We start from the raw sequence: 25,030 nt of genomic DNA on the forward strand, positions 1-25,030 counted from the left end.
TGGATTTGGATACACCAAAAAATCTAGAAGAAAATCTCTAGGACTCAATTAAATAAACGTGGGGTGACAGTTTACTTGAAGGTATCTACATAAGAGTGACACATGAACCCTAACCCTAAGCATAACTTGTCATGACAAAACCAAATGATACTCACTAAAAGAAGCGTTATGTCATAAACGTGTATGACTTGTTTATAATGTTTATGACACATTCATGACAGTGTCTTGTCACTCTTATGTAGATACCTTCAAGTAAAGTGTTTCCAAATGTGGTTTTATGAGGCCACATTTGTAGAAAGAAAAATGGAAATACAACAAAAAGAAATATTTATCTATCCAAACTCAAAATTAGTCATATGGTTCCATGCTGCACATTGCTACAGCCTCCAACCAATCTCGCTAAAAAATGCTGTTGAAAGACAACAAAAAAATAAATATGGCTGTTGTCAAAAGGACTGTGTATTTTGTTGCTGTAAAGATTTCTGCATGGTACTCATGCAACTCTAATAGCTTGCATGTCTGAGACTCCCGCAAGCACTTGAATGCACCAATAACACAGTTATTTAAACAGAGTTTTTAAAATAATCTCTTATCTCAACTGCATAAAAATGCAACTACACTGTAACCTTAACTTACAAAATATAAAAGAAAATCTACATTAAGGTGATGAAACAGCAACTACCAGAAATTAATTTCACATCCTTATGACATAAACAGAGACAAAAGGTCTGCATGGAAACAGGAAGACAATCAAAACAGTACACAATACAGTAAATGTTAAAATGTGATTTGATACAAAAATGATTCCATAAAAATAAATGCTGCATTTCAAATCTGTCTGTACAGTGTGCCCGATCCCACCCTTACCTCCATTGCGGCCACACTTGGGACAGCACTCTCCAGCTGGGTTGAACTGGTTTTGGTCCCCAGGACAGCTGAGAGGAGGGCAGGGTTGAACGTTGCAGGATACACTTCCTCTGGAGCAAACACACACCGAACAAGGCGAGGGATTCCACTGGCTGTCATGCTGTTGGAAAACAGAGAAACAAACCATTACACACACAGAAATACAATCATGGGGGGAGTAGAAGAACCAGAGAGACAGTGGGATAAGGAAAGCTGTTTTGCTCTCTGTGGACGACACGACTTTGTAAGCCTAAGTCTGAGTGACAGACAAGAGAACAGAGTCACAGAGGGGGGAGAACATAGAGGAAAGATGTGTCAGACCATGACGAGAAAGGACGGGGGAGAAAAACAAGAGGGTGTATGTGAATGTGCACAAGGAGGCAAACTGTGAGAGGACTTTAAATTCAAATTTGGAAACTGAAACGCAGTAAAGAACAGTATGCCCAGTTAAAGATGGGGTTCGACTGTTGGCTCAGCTTGAGGTGGACTTTCAGCTTGTTCGCGATCTTCTTACATTTCTTTTGATCATTTTATTCATATGTGTGAAGTATATAGTCCCGTTAGTACTGAGAAAATGCATCAGGCCAACATGTGTTGGTATAAAACCACAAGGATGTTTATACTCTGTGATTGAAAGAACGGTGATTAATGGCATCGATACTGGCATCGATACAACAATTTCTGAGGTATTACTTAAAGCAGTATTTAAAACAGAGTACATCCATTCGAGGATATTTGAGTTCAGTGTTGTCATTTCACTGTAAATGAGATATCAGCATGTAGATGTCGCCCGCAGTCTAAATGATACAGGTGAGGATCTGACTTAACTCATTTTTAGAGGTGTCAGGCTGTGCAATAAAACCTTCTTTACCCTGCATGAAATAAATCATTAGTATGAGTTTTAATGGAAGATTTATCTAAATGCTTCATGTGGCAACAAGCAGAAGCCGATTATGGTTTTGGTGTGCAGCAAATATGCTTTTTGTGAAAGGTCCCATATGATGCATAATTTTCAGGTTTGTACTTTTTTACTAGAACATGTTTACATGCATTAATATTTAAAAATACCTGTATTCGCCCTCTGTCCGAAACACTCTGTTTAAGCACCTGCCTCTTTAAGGCCCCCTCCCAAAAAGCCCAGTCTGCTGTGATTGGTCAGCGTTTCCGGGTCGTCTCATTGGCGCTTTCAGAGTCCCTGTACCGCCAATGCAGGTGGGGATTAACTATATAACTACCTATTTATAGTAACGTTGTGACATCACAACAGTACAGAAGTCATGACGGCATGTTTGAAGGCCCAGTTTCTGAATACGGACTGTGTGTATTTCTCTGTGGTTAAAACATTCACAGTAGCACCTTGAACTGCTTTGAGCCAAACAAGACATGAAAATCTTTCTTTTTACAAAAAGGTAATTTAAAGTACAATCAGTCAATTGTATGCTAAGTTGGGTCACGGCCGCTGTCCAGGGTGCTGATTCTGGAGCTGTCATATCTTTTAGCACAATTTCAAATACACTGAATTTTAAAATATCACCATATTGACTAGTGGTAGAAAATATTGTCAAGTCTTCCAAAAAACCTCCACCATCACAAAAATCATGATCATCATGAGACACAAAAAAAACGGTTGTTTATGTACTAAATAAATAAATAATAATAAATCTCTATGTTTCTGTGTTGTACTGGCTGTAAAAAACTTGATTCTGTTCAAATAAATTTAAATTAAGAAGCTTGGTTTTTCCACATCATTTTTCCCAGGAAAGGAGCAGCAGCAGTGATTCAGCAACATCTCAGCTAAGATGCATTAAAGACCTCAGAAGGCCATGATGCTATAAAGTCCAGCTCGTTAGGCCGGAGACCACTTGATGGAAGATGAACAAGACAGTGATCGTTTCTTTACTGAGAGGGAGGCAGGAAGGGTGTGAGTCTCCAAAAACAGTTTTTCAGCAGCAACCAAATTTAACAAACAAATGGCATTGAAAAACGATTCACGAGTTTAACTTTGCATCTAATGTTTATGATTTAGGGTTTCCCACCAAATTTCACTCAAATCAATTTTTGGAATAACTTGAAAAAAAACACCAATATTTTAGAAAAACACCACATACACTTATATTTGATAATTGAACTTGTAGTTCTAACACCAAATGCATTCATCTGCTGTTATAACAGCCTGTCAAACTCTACTGGTTTGAGGCTTTCCACCATATTTGGAAATCTGGCTGCAGAGATTTGATCCTATTCAGACACAAGAGCATTAGTCAACATTCTAGTTCATCCCAAATGTGGGATTGAGGTCAGGGTTCTGGGAGAGCCAGTCAAGTTCTTCCACACCAAACTGGAAAAAGCACTTCTTTATGGAGCTGCTTTGTGCACGGGGGCATTGTCACATTGTAACAGGAAAGGAATGAACACAAAGTTGGAAGCACACATTGTCTAAAACATCACTGTGTATATGTGTGCATATTAATGTTTTGTAGAAGAATGGGATCATAGAAACAGGAGAAGAGTATTTTTGGCATCCTCTGACACTTTCACTTACTCCATAAACGACTCCTTCATACTGGCACGAGCCCTGGGACGAGGGGACACACTCCGGACAGCACTTGTTGGCAGGGATCCTCAAGCGCTCGCCCTTTGGAAAAGACAAACACAATATAAACTAAGGCTGGGCGATATGGAAAAATCAAATATCAGAATATTTTTGACCAAATACCTTGGTATTGATACAGCAACAATATTGTAGTGTTGACTATTGGTGCTTTCACAAAATATTCACACAATGAGATTTTTGATTTCTAATCTTCAGTAATGTGGTTAGCATGACTAATTGGGTAAAGTCAAATAATAGAACAGTTACAACAGTCTGGAAAGTTCAGAAAATGATATCACTTTCCTCTAATGCAGCCTTTAAAACCAGGAAAAGACAACACTTATGCCATATAACAATATTACAGTATCCAAAGTCTAAGACAATATATAGTCTCATTTCACAATATTGATATAATTTAATTATATTGCCCAGCTCTAAAACAAATACACACTAAGCACGACCAAAGTCATGAGACCACAAATCCCCAGAGACAAAAAGAGAAAATGGATGCGGGTCCCTTTAACCAAGAATGAATATAAACTTGTCGACAACGAACTGTCCATTTCCATGGACATAAACTGACATAACATTAATAGCACAATGGAACCGACAATAATGGAAATATGAAGACTATCAGCCATGCACAGCGTGTAGAATACATAGCAAGCGGTGTGGAGGTTTAATAAAACATATTACAATACAGATTCAAACGCAGTTCTTTATCTGCGCTGCACTGATTGAGGTCCAATGTGTGGGAACACGCAAATGGTGAAACAGCATGGGCCAGACATAGCCAGTGAATGGTTTAGGTGTCATCTATTTGTAAATACAAATTAAATGGAATGGAAAAAGAAGGAGGGGAATAATACAATTTGTATAAGGTGCTTGAAAACAAGGAGGTTCAGAGAATGTCTTGTGTCAATTTACGTGTAAAAAGAGAAGAAAACTGAATGGAGGTAACCAAATCTGCCGCAGCACACAACATTGATTGTGAACAAGCAGAAGAATGGCACCTACATTAGCTTCTCACTAAATAACAAGTGAGAAAATAAAATAGATGGAGAGTGAGCTGTGTTGCCGGTAGCATCTAGCCAGAGGGTTTTTATTGGAGTTTCCAGCTCCATTGATCATCTGTAAGCACACATTTTAAGATTAAAACAAGACCAACAGCTGAATTTTGACAGCCACTTTATGATAATAAGCACTAATAATCTAAACCTCTGAATGTTTTCATATATTAAGCTCTCTTTTTTCTGAACTTTTCATCTCTCAGTCCCTCGAGCTTGGTTCTGTCTGCTGCCTCAAATTTAATTACCAAAATGTGGCTGCAGTACAAGAATTTGATCCAATTTCAGATTGTTTTGCTGCAAATAAAGAGAGATGGTTCAGGCTCCGAGAGAACGGAGTGGTATTTAGCACTGGATTGCTGCATTGTTAGAGTAATACGATTATAAGGTTTTCTTCCTTTGCAGTTGCTTTTGCAGGAAAAAAAAAGTCCTGTGAAAAGTGAATTTGAAGTTTGCAAGCCACTTTACTGTCTGCTTATAAAATAATGTAAATGTATATTTGTAAGAACAGAGGTGACAAAGTTAATTGTTTCATGTATTGATGTATCAGGTCAATTATCAATTCTGCTTTTTATGCAGATTTTAAAACAATATAATTTAATTTTCTGATGCTGAAACCATTATTGGTTTTGAACAAGCAAGGAAATTGTTACATCTATAATATTTTTAAGCCATATACGGTATGCGCCTTTATTAGGATGTGCTTTTTTTTTCTTCTAAGAAGCATTGCAAAATAAAATTGGGAAATAAAAACAGTGAAAAAGGTGAAGGTGAATTATATAATGAACTACATATGATTGGATTATTGAATAGAAGTCACACTGCGGCAGCTTTCCCTGAATTTTTTTTTTTTAAAACAGTGTGAATTAGAGCACCAATAATAAAATCGGTTGAAAGAAAATTAGTAATCAGGAAGCTGAAGCTGCAGGTTGGCTGCTTGTTTTTGTCATTTAGGTTATGATTTTTGACTGCTGGTCAGACAAAACATGCAATTTAAGTACACTGGGTAGGTGAGATAGGCATTATTCACTACTTTTTTCATATTTGATAGACTTAACGGTTAACTGAGAATGTTTTCTGCAAATTAATTGATAATGATGATTAAAGCCCAAATTTGAATTTAAAATCTTTGGGGGGAGAACCCAAAAATCTATGAATTCCTGCACTGTCAAAATGGTACTTAAAAAATGCTCTTTGACAAATATATGAACTGTCCTATCCAGACATACACATCTGTAGTAGACAATTCACCCAGAGTGTTAAACAATAGAGGAATATTAAGATAGTTCTAGGATAAGGAAATGTAAGCTTGTAGATAATGGCAGGCAGAGACAGACCTTATGAATATATATATTTTTTTTTTATAATCACAGTGTAGGTGACAGGGAGTCACATTTGAAGAGCATTTTAAATAGAGGGAGCACATGGCTTGGTAAGCACGATGACTTATTTTAATTAACATTGGATTGGGAGCCAGCGGAGTGGAATTCATTAGACATTGATTGTTGCTTTAGCTCAATGTTGGGATTGGATTTGATGCCATTGCCGCAGCCATTGAGGTTTAAATCACACTGAAAAAGCAGCACGGGGAGGAACATTTATTTTTTAATTTATTTAGGCAGGTAGGCCGTTGAGAACAAGTTTTCATTTGCAACGGGGACCTGGCTCAGAAAACAGTTTCACATTCAATACAGTAGAGGGCTACAGAATACAATATGCAACATTAAATGCAGATTACATTACAATATTATTGCAATTTTAAACATATTGCAATAGTCTGCGATATATTGCAATTATATTATGTTATCCCAGTTTGGGTGGGTCTGCATTTTTAACCACATAAAACAACTTCATTCCATTTATTCCCACCCGTTTTTGTCAGATTCCAGAAGTTCTGAAAGTGTTTCTCAAAGGTAGCAATACGTTGGAAGACATATTTATATTATTAAACTTTTAAACTCCTGTGTTGTCCATGTGCTTTAGTGGACACAGCTAACATTTAGTTATGTTATGTCCAGTGAGAACGCAGGACCTTTTGTTTTACTTACGTTTTGTCCCAGCTTTTGAAATTTCAACACTCATGCTTGCGAATATCATCTTCGTGTTATGTCGCAGAGACAATGCTGATTTAAACCATACAACGTTTATGTTTTTTTGTTCTGTGCGGTTTGTGTAGCAGCTCTATGAAAGCGAGAAAGTAAAGGAAGAAGTTAGTTATGTGTTACTAGCAAGAGTGTTTGCTAGTAGTAGCCGTCATTGCTAGCTTAACCTCGACCTCAACTGTTAGCTAGCTCGCTAGTTAGCTTAGTTGCCTAACTGAAATTTACAGTAACGTTAAGATAAAACTTAGTTAGGTTTAAGGTAGCCACACAAGATTAGTTTAATTTCTTGCTATTTAGATATTATTAAGCTAGACATTTTGCATTCCAATAAAAGGTTAGAAAAGTAGAAGCTGATGTCATGAAGCTATAATGACCGATTACAAAAAGTGAGAAATGGTCAGACTCACTGTATTCCGGACATTTTTTACGCAGTAAGTAAGTCCCATAAAATAAATGCGTGGAAAGATAAGCCTGATTGGTTTACCCGTCTCTAAGGGGCAGGTCTTCCGCGCAAATAAAAGTTTGATTGACATATTTTGGGCAAATCATTTAGAAGAAATCTTAAAAAAAATGTAGAAAGGTCGTTTTTTTCCATTGCGCATATAACAGAGACAGCAGACAGCTGCAAGTGTACAATACAAACAGGTAAAGTACGCCAGGGGAGATTAGAAAAAACATTACAATAAAAAAGAAAACTCAAACTCAATTTACATAGATCATTTGAAAAGTACAAATAGTGTGTATGTTCTAACAGCCTTCTGACTGCAACAGGATACAGTAGAAATATAATGTTTAATGTGAATGGACAGCTCTACGAAGTTAGGTGTTTTTCTTTGTAATTTAGACTTATGGGTGTAAAATATGGTCAAAATTAAAATCAGGTTGATTAAATAACATTGAGGTGAGATTTGTGTCGTAGTTTAATTAACCAAAAAGTACATTTTCACAGCACAAGGAGAATTCAGGGTAAATGAGATCAGCTAAGTATCTAGACAGTTTAAATAGTTGTTGGTTGGGTAAAACCTATAAAGCACTATAAAACAAATCCCTTGTCCCAACATATATCTCCGACAAAACTGGACCAGTGAGATAACGAGGAGAGGTAATGATGTCATGTTGAAAAAGACAAATTATTTAGTAAATATTCTTACAGTGTGGAGAGAACTAACTTCTAGCAACATCATTACCATCAGCCCTATAACCTCTAAAAAGTGCAATTACACCTATGGGGATAGCATCAAAAACAATCAAACACTCCCTAGAAGTAACAGGGTACCAAACTGCTGAAGAAATTCCTCATAAGAATAAAGTTGACCGTCTTGGTTAAACAATTGACCGACCAACAAAATATTGTTATCAATCCAAGGTTTAAAGTAAATTGATGTAATTGTGAATAAAACATGTTTATTGTTCCAAATATAAAATCTGTTGGGACTAAAATTATGTTTAAAGATTAAAGACCAGGCCATTTAACATTATCAAATAAAAGATTTTTATGAAAAGGAGCATGTTTGAGGGGAATTTTGTCAATATTATAGTTACAGATCAAAATAAAGTTAAGACCACGGAACGAAGAAAAGATCTAATGTAAATGTAAATGGACTGTTCTTATATAACGCTTTTTTAGTCTCGACGACTACTCAAAGTGCTTTTACAGTGTACAGGAACCATTCACCCTTCACACGCATTCCCACACTATGGCCGAGGCTGCAGTATAAGGCGCCACCTGCTAATCAGACAAACGATCACACACATTTACACTCTGATGTCGCAGCATCGGGGGCAACGCGGGGTTCAGTGTCTTGGCCAAGGACACTTCCACAAGGGAATGCATGGAATAAAGGAATAAAGAGAAGTCACCTGATCCAATTAATTTTAAATGTATAATTTAAAGTAGTTAAATCCAAAAGGTTAAAGCCACCTTTACAGTAGACATTCATTAGAACAGATTTTCTTACATAATGAGTGCGGTTTTTCCAAACAAAGTCAAAGAGAATTTTGTCTTTAGCTTTACAGGTGAGGGTATCAACACTGAGTGAAAATGCAGTGAATGTTAACCTAATATTCCTTCAGCCTTTGAAAGTAAAACCCTGCCCCCTAATGATAGATCTCGTTTTTTAATAATAGGATTTAAATAATTGAACATCTCCGGGAGTCGTTCTTATCTATAGTAATACCTAAGTTTGTTACAGAATTCAACATTAAGTCAACATTACAATCTTTTATAGCTAACAGTTTTCATTTATTTAGATTCAAACGGAGACCAGAAGTCCCAGAAAACAGTTCTATAATACCAATAGCCAGAAGAACTTGTGAGCTATCCTTAAAAAACAATGTGGTCTCATCAGCCAGCTGACTGATAACAATAGTTCTATCAGCAGTAGTGATACCCTCTAGATTGCTTGATTTAAGATATCTAACACACACTCACGGACCGTTAGTGTGTTAGTAACAGTGTTCTGTACATATAGATGTATTAAGAGGGGGAGGGGGAGTGTATCCATTGATATGTCTATCAAGCTATGGTCCTTGTGACCCACAACCTTAGATAAACCTTTTTTTTTTATGATAATACATGTACTTTATTAGTGATCAAATGCAAAAACATGTCCGAGTTGTGACTGTATTTATTTTATCATCAACAAATCCTGTGAAATGACCAGAACCAAAAATGTTCTGATGCAGTCAGAGTTTTATATATTCCTCTGTGCCACAGAGCTCCATTGTTGTCCAAAAACTATTAAAAACACATCAATGAGCCACACTGGGTGACATGTTTCTTCATTACCATGAACACACTCACGGTAGATTATTTAGACCCAATCCCACATACACCATCCTGCTGCCCAAATTATTAATTAGCACACTGAATGTGTATTAATCAGGCTGACACCGAAAATAGTCTTAACAAATGTACTCCTGTTTGAGTAAAGTATCGCTCGGAAATTATTAAGCACTTTGTATTATTTAACTAAAGTTAAAAAAATTGGCATTGACACTGTTACAGTCCAGTCTGTGACCTCTGGATTCCCCTGTTTCCTGTTTGTTTCCCTGTCTGTCTTTCGATGTGTCTGTGTGTGTGTGTGTGTGTGTGTGTGTGTGTGTGTGTGTGTGTGTGTGCGTGTGTGCTCATCAGCAAGTGTTTGGCTCTATAGTTGTTACCAGGCCCACCTAATTTCCATTTACCATCAAGCGCATTATACAGATACAGAAACCATGTTTTGTACTCACTTGTTGGCAGATTGTTTTCTGCTCTCTACGTGGCAACTCTTCAGGCCTAAAACTCCAGCAAAACTTATGATTTTGAACCGTTGTTGTGACTCTGCTGAGGATAACCTCACCTGTGTCTCTTCCGTCTCCGGTACCTGACCAAGCTGAGCCTGCCTCCTGCTAAACCTTGCCTAGCTGCCATTGCCTTCCACAAATTCCCCAACCCCAGATGCCATCTGCTTCCACCAGGATTGCCACCTGACCATCTTGTTTTACTCACTTCACAACAAGTACTGAGATAAATTAAAACTACAACTCCAATCCATTGTGCCTAAGTCTGAATCTGCTTTTGGGTTCAAAACTAGGAGCAAATCATAACGTGCACATCTTTTATAAAGAAATATAAATGCTCAAAGGAACCAGCTTTGCAATAGTTTCCCTGGATATGATGTGCCTACTATTTTCAAAAGCAAACAAACTTCCCCTGTTAAATGTAAAATCTCTTACCCTCTGGAAGTCACACTGTGGGTTGGGGCAGGTGGTGGGCCTGCAAATGGCCACGTCGCCGTAGCAGGTACACTCCAGACACGACTGTGGTTTCCATGATGTGTTGTTCTGTCAATACAAAAAAAAAAAAAACATGAAACACTACCACGGTCGACCTGATTCATTGCTGTAAAAATAAATTAAATAAAAAATTCATATCCTAACACATCCACATGTCATGTTAATATTGACATCTGGTGCAGATGATAATAAACATATAGGTCCCGTTATGCATATTAATGTGACTGATAAAAAGTTTTTTTTTCTCATTAACAGATATTGCAGGTACAGTAAAGTGCAGGTTGAGTCCCCTTGCATTTTGATTTAAAGCCTCTGTCCGCTGTATAAGGTCATAAAGTGAAGTTTCTCCTGACCACTGTTGACCCAAACCAGTGACTTTATAAAAAACACTAAACAATATGCAGACTATGCATTATAGATATAGAACATTACAGATGAAATAAAGAAACAATGGATTTATATTTATCAGTGTAATATTCCGGCCAATCAGACCAGCTTCCATTCATGTCAGCAGTTTGTATCATAGGCTCAGTGAGGTCCATGATAGCTGAATAACGTTTTACTGCTCTAGTTTAAAAAATGTGAGCACCACCATAAGAAAATCATTTCACATTTTGAACTCATATCATCAGGCTGTAAAACAGTGAAGTATCTCTGCTGCTGGTGGAGTGAGACTGCTTCAGTGTTGATTAAAAGCCTTGAGCATCATGGCCAACTACACAATGAGATAGAGCAAAATTGGAGAAAGGCTGGAGATCACTTCTGCCAGTTGTTGGCCACACCCTTTAGCATGCCAGGTATATGTCAATAGCTCATAACACAGGGCTGACAATGTGTTATGGCTAGCCTAAAGCCAAAACTAAATCAATATTCCAGCCTGCATATGCGCAGATATATCATCTTACAGTACATAAAGCCGATTTAGATGGATGATTAATTACCCACTCATGACGGAATATCCATTGGCAGCTGTGCTTATGAAGTGGACAGAGGGGGGACATTTTAATGGGCTGGAAACTTTAGCCTTTGGTAACAACCAGACCACTAATAGTTTTATATATTGTATGCTAACATAAGAGGATATACAGGATACACAGTAGTAAGCATTACATCGTGGTTGGATCTATGTTCAGGTGTACTGGTTGTGCACCCAGTAGCTCAACTTGCTATTCTTGCAGGTATACAGTACATGTAAAGGAAACATTGAATATAATAAAAAATAATAAATCGTGCACAAGCATCTTGGTAAACAATCCTTAAAATTAACAGAAGATATGATTCAAGTGTAAATCTTTTAAATGCAACAAAAAATTAGTCAGTATCATCAGTATTGAGTCAGTATTGCCCAATATCAAGCTTGTCTCTGATTGTCTGACTGTTTGTGTTTCTTTTCCCAGATCTTAGCTCTGAACAGAGAGCCAAACTTAATTCTTAAAACAACTCTGGTAATTAAGTTAAGGTCCTTGAGAAAGTCATGCTGTAAGCATCCAGTAAAATGTGGGAGTAGCCATAGGTCATGTTGAAAGACACAGACAAAAAGGAGAACAACACAGAATGAAAATGTAATTAGGGCAAGAAGCTGGCTGAGGGGAAAGGCCTGAAGAGAGCATATGCAAGTTGATATGTTCCCTGTAATGTGGTTTGAGCTATTTATGTATATGTGTGTTTAAATTCAAGTCTGTGGGAGTGCATCTTTGCACAGCGGTAGCCAGATGTGAAAGGCATTTTATGTGAGGTCAAAGATGTCATGGGCAATCTCTGCTGGCAATATTCATATTCCAGTTCAGGGAGGAGGAGGAGCAACCTTCAGAAGTACTGAGAATGTGGGAGTCAACGGAGCACTGCAGTTTTCCCAAGTAGGCTTTCGTCCTCTTGAGACAGAAACTGTTCAACACACACAATCTGAGATGAACAATACTGACAAGGACTCAACTGTCAAATAAAAACAAGTGGATGAATTGAGAGGTCACGCAGAAGATGCAAAAAAACTTTTTAGATCTTGACATTTCTATTAAAGTGCTCATATTATAATCATTTTCAGGTTCATAATTATATTTAGAGGGTGTACCAGAATAGGTTTACATGGTTTAATCTTTAAAAAACAACATATTTTTGTTGTACTGCACACTGCTGCAGCTGCTCTTTTCCCCCTTTGTGTTGAGCTCTCTGTTTTTGCTACAGAGTGAGGCATCTCATTTCTGTTCAATCTTAGTTTGGAGTCGCACAAGCACAGTACATAGATAAGGACAACTAGCCATTCAGTTGCAGAGTATGAGGGCATGCCACGCTAGCAGCTAGGCAAGCATTATAATGTGCATTTCAAAGTGACGCACGTTTGTCACGGAAGTAAAGGCTTGACTACAATAGAGCTGTTTGGAGCAGTTTGTGAACCTTATTTTCAGTTGGAGATTTTTGGTCCCTTTGTGGTGGACTTTGGGCTTTTTCATTTTGTAAACCTATAACATTGCACAATACAATGCAATACACAATAAAAGAAAGGAAAAAAGTTTAATAAGAGGACTTCCATTTTTCACCTTAAGTCAGAAAAAAAGTTTGTACGTTTTGAAGCTGTCTTGTCTCCCTGGGATTAAATATATTTCAAATCATGAAGACATGTCTTTTGACACGTTTTTATAGCTGCACCATTCAAATATAGAAATATGTTTTCTTACTGTATAATATAAAACATTTCTAAATAAAGATGGGAGCTAAAATTTAGAAGGTTTTGGGCATTATCCCATTTGTTGCAATCATGGGGGAATCCAAGAGGGTTCCTGGAGGAACTCCTCAAAGAGGCGGTATTAAAGAAAATTAAAGTTGTGAATCTAGTTTTATGGAAGGGCTTTGTGAACTGTTTTGGCAACTTTTTTTACATGGTAATTTTTAATGTTGCATTATTGCCACATACTACAACATTGATGGTTGGATAACTGGGGGCCTAACAGGCACAGGCCCAGGGCTTCTGATTAACAAAATGTTCTAAAATAACGCACGCACAAAACACAAAAACTATTACAAAGAGCTAAATGACCCTAAACATACTAAGCAAACATGCAACACATGAGTTCTTCACTCTGCCTTTCTGTCTTTGTAGTTATTAAAAAGGTAACAAATACAGGACGTTCAAATACAAGCAAAAAGCAATGCCGATGACTTACAAAATGCAATTCACTGCGTTGGGCAATAAGAGTTGTCCCCCACCGTGGATTAACACTATTATAGAAGTGTCTCTCAGGTAATACCTTCTGACTGCAAAGCATAATTCACAGGATACAGTGAGATCAGTTTGTCACACAGAGTAAACCAATCCCTCTCAAAGTCTGTTTGCACTTTGTTTTTAAATTGCCCGAGATACTTGCCCCCGGCCTTTGCCAAGCTTTAAAGTGTCTTCTTTGGGTTACTGTGAAAGGACCAGCGTGATATCCTGAACATAAACATTTCAGCGTGGACCTACAGAACTGACCAATCTCACTTCAAGTCAGTGACGCTTTTCAAAGTAGTGACAACCTTCTCTTCATCAGATAACTTTCTAACAGATTGCCCCTACGAGGGGAAAGAAGTTCAAAGCAAACGTCTAAATGGAAAAACCTTCTGACTGGACCAGAACAGTAGAACTTCAGGCTACTCAATAATTATTTTCTTTTGAAAAGTCGTTGAGTACAAAACTTTATCACAAATCTATTTAAGTGAATTCAAGAAGATTGAGTTTAGAAAGTTAAAAAAGTAAAACAAATGAAAAAGGTATTAAAGTACAGGAGAAGGAACAAGTACTCGACAAATACAATAAAATTGGACTGCGCTTACATAACTTAATAAAAGCTCATGCACTCAAATTCTGTTTTTTTAGACAGACACAGAGGCTTTTTCTATTTTTCACATCATAAATAATGGATTTTCAGAACATCTGACTTATATAAAGTATTTAAAAGTTATTTTATCTGCTTTATGTGTATGCCACCTCCCTCATTGGTATGTTTTTATTTACAGAGCCATTCTTGGCAAACTCCTATCTTCCCTTTAAACTTGACATATTGTATGAAAGCACAATCTCTGTTCTCTGGACATATTGCAATTCCCAAAGTCCAAAATGAATTCGAAAAAAAACTTTTAGGTTTTCAGCACCTACTGCATGGAATAAACTAAAAACTGTAAAACATATTAACCCTAAACAACTTTAAAGCTATGGCAAATTCTGTTAAGACCAGGTTGACTGTGTGCAAATGTTTTACCTAATGAGTTTGTTGTGATGTAACTCAAACTGTGTGTTTGTATGTTTTGCTTGTTATGTATTTCTGTTGCTAATTCTTGTACAAAAGAGATCATTGATTTTAATGGGACTAACCTGGTCGAATAAAGACTAAATGAAGAAAAAAAAAAATCATAATTGATTAAAAGATGTCTTAAAACCACAAAATAAAATTCAATCTGTAACTGCCCCTATGATATGTGAAGTGTATGTGCTGCACTAAATAAAGTAGGTGTGTGTCTGTGTTTAGGTGGTTGGAGTGTCAGATGATAATAATACATTGTATGTATGTATTTGTTGTTTGTAAAATCAGATCTTTATGTGTAACATTGTAATTGCTTTGACATAAATCATGTACAAATGTCACTTAGGGTTAAGAATAAGTCTGTGTGCAAGAAGGTATGCCTCAGAACTAAATTTCCCCTTATGGAGCTGTGGCTACCATTCATGTCACAAGGTCTTAATAACGCTGGGTAAAATTAGCACAGCAGCTAGGTGACTTCAGATCTGACTGGACTGAGTGCCACGGCTCAGAGGGCAAGTCCATGTCAGCCGAGGTCCCAAGAGGATCGAAGAGCTTGTGCTCAATTCCAAATCAACGTCCTGTTTGCCTCGGGTGGAATGGGATTGACCCCGGGTTCACTGTAAACAGGGACCTCTTAAAGTGGCCGGGGCAGCGGAGCAAACCTGAACTTGCTATTACCTGACCTTCCAACCTGTCAAGTCCGAGCCAGGGGAGCTATACAGCCGACAGCAGCAAGAGTGGTAGTGACAATTCCTTCCCTCCTACTATCTGAGCCAATGCGACTGCATGGGCCCAATTCCATAATGAAAAAAATAGATCCATAACTTTCAAACAGAATCCATTCTAGAGGCTATTATACAGAGCAGAGATGAGTTTGAGGGTTTGCACTGTGGACCTTTGCCTGGTAGGTTGTTGGTTTGAATCCCATTATTATGGATATTATGGATAGGACAGGTGAATAAATTAATTTAAAATAATTTTTGTTTTATGTAGGGGATTACTAAAATGCATAACACATTAGGAAAAAAAACTTTTTCTAGATGGGGAATGGCTCCTTTCTCACTAGTCTATGTGATGACATTTGGAATATAAAACCATGATATGGCTGCAACTAATGACATTTTATTAAATCATTTAGTCAGTTAAATTTCAAAATATTTTATTCATTTTAATTTCTCAAATTACAAGCTCATCAAATAATACAATAATACAACAGTCAAACAGTCAACCTAAACATTTTCAGTTTACGAATGATATTAAATAGATAACAGCAGCAAATCCTCACATACTGTATAAGAAAATTTAACTAGCTAGTATTTAGAATTTTTGTTAAATAAAAAGGATCAATGGAACATGTTTTTTTCCGTCCAAACACCAAAGACATTCAGTCTACTGTCATATATGACGAAAAGCATAAAATTTGCACATTTAAAAAAAATTATAAAAACCTAAATAACACCCTTGGTTGAATAATGAACTAATCAATTAAAAGTTCTTTACCTCCACAAAAAAATATTTTTTGGAGATGTTATTTTTGATCTTCTCTCATCATGCTCACTTAAAAGTGAGGGGAGGAAAGTGTGTCTTCCTAAATGAGTCAGTGCTGGATAAATAAGGGGGAAAGAAACCCCCCCCCCCATCCCCAGTCCACTCACTGGTTTAATAAGATTCAATTAAAATCCAATAAAGAACAAAACAGAAGAGTCAAACATTGACAGGGCTCAGTTTTTTGGAGTTGTCAGCTAAACTAGTCAAACTTTCCCATTCAAGACGTTGGTAAGGGGGAAGAAAGGCAGCCTGCCAGCCTAGCAAAAAGTAATTGGGCTATAATTGGATAGAAACTAAAGGTTTTACTGCGGCAAATTCAATCTGGAGACATGATGGCTTACAGCAGTCAAGCAACTCTGCTGCCGACTGAGACACTGCGAAAACCCTTGAGCTTCTCGAGGAAAGCCTGGTTGTGTCAACACAGCTTTATTTTAACAACTGATTGACCTGATAACACCGGGGCACCAAATCTGGTTTCAATAATGCAATACCTCGTAATAGCAGAGTGGCCCCACGCCAATATCATTATGCGTTGACAGCAAAGAAAGAACAATATTCTGTTTAACATTAGTCTACCTTGTTTCTCTGACAACAAAAAGTATGTCTCGCAAATTACTCATTATTGCGGGATGATATGGATGAAAATCACATATCACAATGTTTTTGACCAAATACAGCTATGGCAATATTGTGGCAATATTGTCGTGCATTCACAAATATTTACACAGTGGGATTTTTGATGAATAATCATCAGTAAGGTGGATGTAAAGCTGCATACATTTGATGATTGATTTGAGGAAAAATAACCTAGTAGTAGTATACTAATATAATGTTTATTATTAAACTGTAATGTGTGTGAAGCCTGAAAGCTCAATTTTGTTTGCTTGTTTTATGCATTAGAACGCACCAGATTGGTTCCTTTTGTCACACATACATGGATCTAAACCACCCCAACATCAGCATTACAGTTCATTCTTGATAATCAATCAATCAATCAACCCATCAATCGAACATGAGTTAGGATTGTTTCGGCAAACCACATTCACTGGCCCTGACTCAAATGGGGCTAGATTCACTCTAAAACAATCTAGAGTCTTTAGAACAATCTAAAACATCCATGAGAGTGTCAAAGTATTTTGGTGCCTGACGTTTTTCACTTATATTCAGCAACCAAATGGAGAGAAATTAAGTTGAAGAGGCGGCCCAAAGATCCAAAACATTGTCAACCAAAATGCAATGTTGAAACAAGACATGTTTTCAAGCAGGGGTAACTCATGTATTTCTGACTAGAAAACTTTCTTTTTTTGTTTGATCCATAAAAAGTACCCAGTTCCATCTATAACCTTAGGCACATTCTTGAGGGTTTGTGTGTGTGTTCCGTGTGTTAAAATTGTATACACATTGTGCCATGTGAATTAATAGAAACTGCGAATCAAAGACAGCTAAATAGCCGTTGTTTCAGTTTTAGCCTGGTGTTGGTTTGAAGCTGCAGAAGTTTAAAGCAGAAAGAAAAAAAAACTGGTTACGACATTTACATTCCTGCAATGCCCTGCTACATCCTGCTATGCCCTGCAGTGCCCTGCATTGCCCTGCTACGTCCTGCCTACCAAGAAACTGGGTCTGTCCACCCAAGGTTTCTCCCAAAGATGAGTTTTTCCTCGCCACTGTCGCATTGTTGCTTGCTCATGGGGGAATTAATGTAGGGTCTTTGTAAATTATAGAGTGTTGTCTAGACCTACTCTATCTGTAAAATGACTTGCAATAACTCTTGTTATGATTTGATACTATAAATAAAACTGAATTAAAAATTGAAAAAAAGTAGTCACACACACACACAACTTCCCATTTAATCTTTTTAGGTATGTAAAAACAAGTGAGCAACACCTGACACACCTTTGGGGTGGCAGTAGCTCAGTCCATAGGGAGTTGGGTTGGGAACCGGAGGGTTACTGGTTCAAATCCCCATATGGCCCCATATAGTTGGGAGCGTGTATTGGTGGCTGGAGAGATGCCAGTTCACCTCCTGGGCACTGCCAGGTTCCCTTGAGCAAGGCACCGTACCCCCCCGACCGCTCAGGGCGCTGGTTCAGCTGGCAGCCCACTCACTCTGACATCTCTCCATGTATAGTGCATGTATAGGTCCTGAGCATGTGGGTGTATTTCAGGCCCTTGTGTGAGTACTAACAAAAGTGTGTACACAGAGTGTAGTGCAGTAATTTCCCCATTGGGGACTAATAAACAATTTATCTTTATCTTTGACAAAGCAATTGCAACGTGGACGCCCGGATGGCTCAGTTGGTAGAGCGGGCGCCCATATATAGAGGTTTACTTTTCGATGCAGCGGGCCCGGGTTGGAATGCCCTGTCAAGAAGGTCCTAAAAAATTGACAAAAAAAATTAACTTGTAACTTCCACCAGCCTGTCGACGCTTTCTCATTATCACTGCCTCCTCTCAAGCTGCATCATTTGGGTTCTTCAGTAGAAGCACGAGGAGCTTTACCGTTTTTAGGGGGTGCAGCTGTGTCGCTCCTGTTTTGCCAAATAATTCGCTCAAGAAATTAATTCAAATGTATTCATTTGCTGCCATTTAATTGATTTACTACGCAATTTCCTTCAATGCCGGCCAAGTGATTATATACTAATTTCTTGTGAGGCAAGCTGTGAAAACAAGGAAAGTTATAGCGCGGCCCAACTGAAGGACGCCTAAAACTGTCACAAGCCCTGCCAAAAAGCCTGACTTAATCAAAACTTTGGCAAATATTCAAAGCAGCCATAAAGAGAAAGGAGATGACTCTGGTTCCTCAATGGTCTAATTAGGAATTTCCATGGCTGTTCTGTGAGTTATCCATCATCTGATCACCAATACAAGCTATTTAGCAGCAGCATAATCTGCATGTAAAGCGGGAGATTGTGTGCTCCAACACATTTTTAGCATGGTTATGCTAATAGCTACACATGTTCATGTGGGGTAAAGGCTTTAGTTTAAAAAGTTGTGACTTAGATCATTGATTCAACTTCCCCCCCCTATACCTCCAGTCCAATTAAAGGACCTGCTGGTAAGACATGACAAATGACTGGCTGATCATTGGCCTCCCAGAGCCCATTAATCTAGCTGTCTGCCCTCACTCTGCTATAGCTGCTATCACTCCTGCAGCCAAATATCAGCATCAAGCACGTAATGGGTTCTGGACCGTCAAGCAGATGGCCTGAAAGAGTCAGGGTCCACCACAAACAGAGGAATTAGCACTGGAGCCACAGTGAAAGAGTCATTATGAGGAAATAGAAAACATTGGTTTGTGAATTGCTACAGAAATAGATTTTCAGAATGCATCAGTTGTTTAAGTGAACAGATGATTAGATGCAATAGAAACACAAGCTTGATAGGAGAAAACATATCAAACCACTTTTGCCTGATGGCGTGCTGCAGAAGGGACCAAATGAAAACAACTTTGGCCCGTTCTGCTTGGATTATTTCAGACTGCAGTAACTGCTGACCCATTTAGGGGGGTCAAAAATAGAAACGCACATTCACAGCTCACAGCCTGTTAATATTACTGAACTTTCAAGACACCAAAGCAGAAAAAAACATGTTAACAAAAAGCCAGCCACAGAGGGATGCAGTTTAAGATCAATCATAAATAGAAAGAGTAATGGCTGACAGAAGAAGGTTTATGACAAGGCCAGTTGTGATATAATAAAAAATTTTTTCCCTGTGCAGCTCTGTGACGATGAACATACAATCAAAAGGATATTGCTCAATAACTCACCTCCTCTGTCTTAACGGCCATTAGTTCTAATGAAAAATCCATGCCCAGCCAAAGTTTGTATTGCACTTTAGATTTGGTCTGATTTAGAAGATCAACATTTGAAAGATACAAATTCAAGAAATTATTTTCAAAAAAAAAAAGAGAGGGGACAAAAATGACAGTGACAAAGTAGCAGGTGAACAGAAAGTACAGAAAATAAATGGCATACAGTTTTTAACCTCACAGGCCTATGAGGATACATAATGCATGCTGCAGGCATTCAATCTGAGGACCTTTGATCATTTGATGATGGCCTTTTGACTCAGTCATTATTAAGTTAACATGTTTCCTCGCATCTAACCCTGATCTGACTCAATTGTATCAATCAAAAAGATTTCATGTTGCGAAATTTAAAATCTGTAAGACAAATCTATCTAATTTGCTTCTGTTTTGTTGCTCCTGCCAGCCCACAGCGTTCAGCCAGCTGCAGACACACCAGCGTCCCTCCAGCTCATATATTTCAGCACCTAACATCTTGACAAGCAACAGTCTGCAGCTCTGAGAAAAGAACAACAGCTTTTAGGCAAACAAAACAAAAGGTAAATAATTCATATATGTAGATAGCTTTGTGGGCAAGCCTTTGAAGCCACTTTTAGCCTATGTATATTCCTGAACACGCGGAAGGCGATCCACTAAAGACGGCTCGCAGTTCAGGGATTCACCTGCAGCTCTCACTCGGCCTTCACAATCATGTGCACATTAGCGAGGTTTTCAATAATGCATCAGCTTCGCCCCTCAGCCGTGGTGAAAGTCATGTTAGGTGATGCGTATAGCAGCCCTCCATCTCTGCAGCTACAGTGTAACCAGGGATTTGAGGCTGAGTAAGTTTTTAAATCACTGTTTTCCACCTCGTGGGAATGCAGAACTTCAGTTAAAAGATTAACAAGTCATTTCTGACCCTTTTTGATGTCGCCGATTCCTTGCAAGGAGCTTATGAATCTGTAACCAAATTTTAACGTATAGCAGCTGTGAGCAGAGCTGGAGCCCCGCACTGCAACACAACTGCAATCCTGTTCTAAGAAATACCAGCTGGATAATGTTTCATGAAACTGCTTCTGTAATTTCAGAGCCATCTAACAGAAAAAAAGGGGAAAGGTCAGAGGATCTTGTTGGCAGGATTATTGGCTGGCTGTCAATCTTACATGCATACTGGCCGCTAGTCTGAGTCATGTTGCACACTCCAAGCCAAGGTCCTTTTCTCTCTCTATTTGCTCCCACTTGGTTCAATTCTTAGGAAGCATGGTATTTAATTTCACTGTTACGCAGATGACAGCCAGATTTATGTGCCTCTTAAAAAGAAAGATGCATACTCCATCAGATTGCTACTCATGTGTCTCAACGACATAAAGGCCTAGATGACTCTGAACTTTTTAAATTTTAATGATGAAAAGACAGAAGTGAGGGTTTTTGGGGGCGTAGATCTGGGTTCCTTGGCACAGTATGTTAAACCTTGCATCAAAAACCTAGGGGTTGACGTGGAGCTTAAGTTTGAAAAAAGACAATAGTGTCAAGACAGCGCTTTGAGACGATAATCCACGCCTTTGTTACCACAAGACTGGATTACTTAAAAAGCACTGTATGTGGGGGCAAGTGGGTCCTCCATCGCCCGTCTCCGGATGGTACAAAATGCTGCAGCACGTCTTTTAACTGGCACACTTAAATTGGAGCACATTTCTCCCATTTTATCCTCACTCCACTGGCTGCCTATTCAATTCTTTTATTTGCTTTTAAAGCCTTGAATGTTCTTCCCCCGCCCTAGCTCGCTGAGCTTAAACGCCCTTACGTACCAACACGCTCTCTCAGGTCAGATGATAAGCTGCTCCTGAGTGTTCCTAAAACTGAGTGGAAGCTCAGAGGGGACCGTGCCTTTGCGGTGTTGGCTCCAAAATTGTAGAATGATCTGCCTCTGCATGTTAAACAAGCCCCTTCTTTGTCTGTTTTTAAATCACGTCTTAAAACCCACCTCTTCTCTGTGGCCTTTGATACCTAGTAAGATGTTGACTTAATTTACTGCATTTAATAATTTAGTTGGATTGCTTTTATTGCGCAAGTATTATTTTACTTGTGTTATATATATATATATATTATGTTGTATTTTTGTATTTTTCTGTCCAGCATTTTGGTCAACTTTGGTTGTTTTAAAGTGCTTAAGAAATAAAGTTGGAGTGGATTGGAAGGTTTAAAGTGCCCATATTATTTAAAAAAAAAACTATTTTTCTGGGATTTGGGGTGTTATTTAGTGTCTCTGGTGCATCCACACGCATACAAACTTGAAAAAAACAAACATCCATGCTGTTTTGAGTGAGATATCGGTTTCTGAATGTCCTCTGCCTTTAGTTTTCGGGTGAGCTGTTCAAAATCTCTACAGCTTTCTACGTCACTAGCTGAGACGAGGTGGCTAACCGTAGCATGCTAGTGCTAGCATGCTAGTTCGTTCTCAATGGGAAAGCACTGTTAGAACACACACTAGTTCACCATAATCTTCAAAATAACTACTTACATGTCCCCGTTCTGCAGGTATTCCACAAGTGTGCCCTTGTTTAGAAGAAGTTCCCCTGCTAATCCTGGATTGTACTGACCAAAGTTGGAGAAAGAGCTATCTAGCTCATGTTGTCTTACCTAGCTACTGCACATGTGCAACTCCCAATAAAGATAGTCAAGAAGGGAGATGTCTCATTCTGTAGCTAAAACCGAGAGCTAAACACACAGGGTGAAAAGAGGATCTGCAGCAATGTGCAGTACAACAAAAATATGGTGTTTTTTGAAAATGAAACCACGTAAACCTATTCTGGTACAACCTCAAAATACAATTAGGAACCTGAAAATGAGCATAATACGAACACTTTAACATTAAACACAGGCTGCACTAAGCTACAGTTACCTGTTAACTGTTAAGCCAGTATCATTAGCTTTTGTTTGCCAATGTTTTTTTCTTTCTTTGTAAGGGAGAGAGACATCATGAAAACTGTGCTACAGGTCAATGTTGAGTATCTTTCATCATTTCTAAGCGTCATAATTGTGACACATAAAACCTTCTTAAAAATGTCCAAAGCTCATTTCTTTTATCTTTTAGATGTGAAATCTGTAAAGCAAGAAGACTACACAGATTTAGGTATCGATGAATGAGTGAGAATTTTAGCTTCAACATTAACTAAGTTGTCTTGTTATCTTGCATTAAAGTGTGGAGAGGGTCAACAATTTTAGCACTGGACCAATATCCAGCAGGCATGACATCCACCACTTCATAATGATTTCTGTGATCAATCAAATGTACGCAGAAATCATATTTAAGAGCCTTGTAATGTTGTGCATGGGTTTTACAATCCAATTGTGTCTTTATACAACTGAGTCATGTTGTGATATGGAAATGGGAAAAAGCTCTCAGTAGTGTCCAAGTGAATTTTAAGTAAAAATGTTTATAGTCAAAATCGCTAAACAGCTAAACCCGTCGTGAAAAGACGCATTGATTTTAATACAGTCAGAGTTTTTTCAAAGACATCATCAAGCCTCCGTTAGAGGAGCAGCATGTCACGGTACGTCTACATTTGCTTAAACATTTAGCCGTTATGTTTTTTTTTTGCATGAATCAAGTGCTTGGTATTATTTCAACAGAGCACACTCTGCATCTCCTAGAGCTATGAATGTAACTGTAAGCCTTTTAAATAAAAACATGTGAAACTCTATTACACTATCATTTGACACAAAAAAATCGCTCTGGTTTCTACCCTAAATTACTATGTCAGATGGCCTTGCTAGATGTACTCTGACATCACCCTGATGTAAAAAAAGAATGGGAGTATGACTTGAGGATGTCCTATCTACCCTCATTATTGTGTAGTGGACTGAACAGACTGAAACTGTGCATGTAACTGCAAGTGCAACTGTAAGTGCTCTGTTTAGACAAAACATTGTCTCTATAGCTAGACATCAGTCTGATCCTTCTACCTTCTGGCAGAGGTTGGAAACTTAACAAAACTTTCCTTTCAGGGTGTAAAAGTGTGGCAGTAGTTTAGTGAGGAGCAAAGAAATTCCAAAGCAGCTACATACGTGCATCTGATTCCAGAAATATGATGCAGCAAGTTCAAGAAGCAGCAGTTGATAAAAAACTAAAACCCTTGTAAAAGCAGTCCGGAAAGTTTGCACGTAACTCTTTATGGGTGCAAACCGACTAAACAGACCACACACACACACACACGAGGATGTATGAGGGGCAGCTCCCTAACAGCCTAAGCAGCCAAAGGGAATCCGACACAGGAAACAAGGCATACTGCTGTCTGAATGAGAAGAGCAGCAGCTGTGTGTGTGTGTGTGTGTGTGTGTGTGTGTGTGACACCATCTAGTTTAGCAACAGGCCCTCTACCCCTCTGAGCTACACAACAAAAATAACATATGCCATTTAGTATAAGTGTGTGAGTGCGCTGAGCAGGAAAAGGCAATTAGAGCAGTGTTAAGCTGAGTGTCAAAAACTGCAAACACACACTGCAAATGCCTTAAGTAACACACACACACACACACTTTGCGGGTGTCACATCCTGTTTCAAGTTTGTTTCAAGTACCTATTATGTGTTCTGTCTATTTTTCCACTTCCTGTTTTATTTTGATACTCACCGTCTTTGTCACTACCCGATGTAAGTCGAGTGCAGATGTGTGTTGCGCATAAACAGATTAAACGTTCATAGCATAATGTGTCATACCCAAAACTTCTTATTACAAACAATAACAGAAGATGGAAATCATTCCAAAAACGTTTTGGCTATCTATGATTGTTTGATTGCTAACGTTAGCTCAAAACGCCATTCCAGTGACAGCCTTTGTTGTGTTTGATTGCTATTATGTAGCCAGCAGTGAATAAACTATGTAGGTCTTTTTTTTTTTGACATTACAGTAGTCTCTCGTTAGCATCTTGTAGGCTACGTGCTGCAAAGTGCCGCATGCGCGACTCACATCTGCCCTTAACTCAC

At 38.3% G+C, this 25,030-nt stretch overlaps 1 protein-coding gene across 3 annotated transcripts in view; it reads right to left on the reverse strand.

The window, feature by feature from the left end:
- Positions 1–25,030, reverse strand: part of fras1 (Fraser extracellular matrix complex subunit 1) — a 225,099-nt gene that overhangs the window by 145,010 nt on the left and 55,059 nt on the right. For all 3 annotated transcript variants that reach the window (XM_034872870.1, XM_034872869.1, XM_034872871.1), the window contains exons 3-5: positions 10,386–10,493; positions 3,449–3,541; positions 868–1,027 (exon numbers count right to left, since the gene is read on the reverse strand). In XM_034872870.1, coding sequence (XP_034728761.1) covers positions 868–1,027; positions 3,449–3,541; positions 10,386–10,493 — 361 coding nt within the window. The remainder of the gene's footprint in view (positions 1–867; positions 1,028–3,448; positions 3,542–10,385; positions 10,494–25,030) is intronic.

This window comes from Etheostoma cragini, chromosome 5, assembly GCF_013103735.1.
Source record: "Etheostoma cragini isolate CJK2018 chromosome 5, CSU_Ecrag_1.0, whole genome shotgun sequence".
Classification (NCBI taxonomy): Eukaryota; Metazoa; Chordata; class Actinopteri; order Perciformes; family Percidae; genus Etheostoma; species Etheostoma cragini.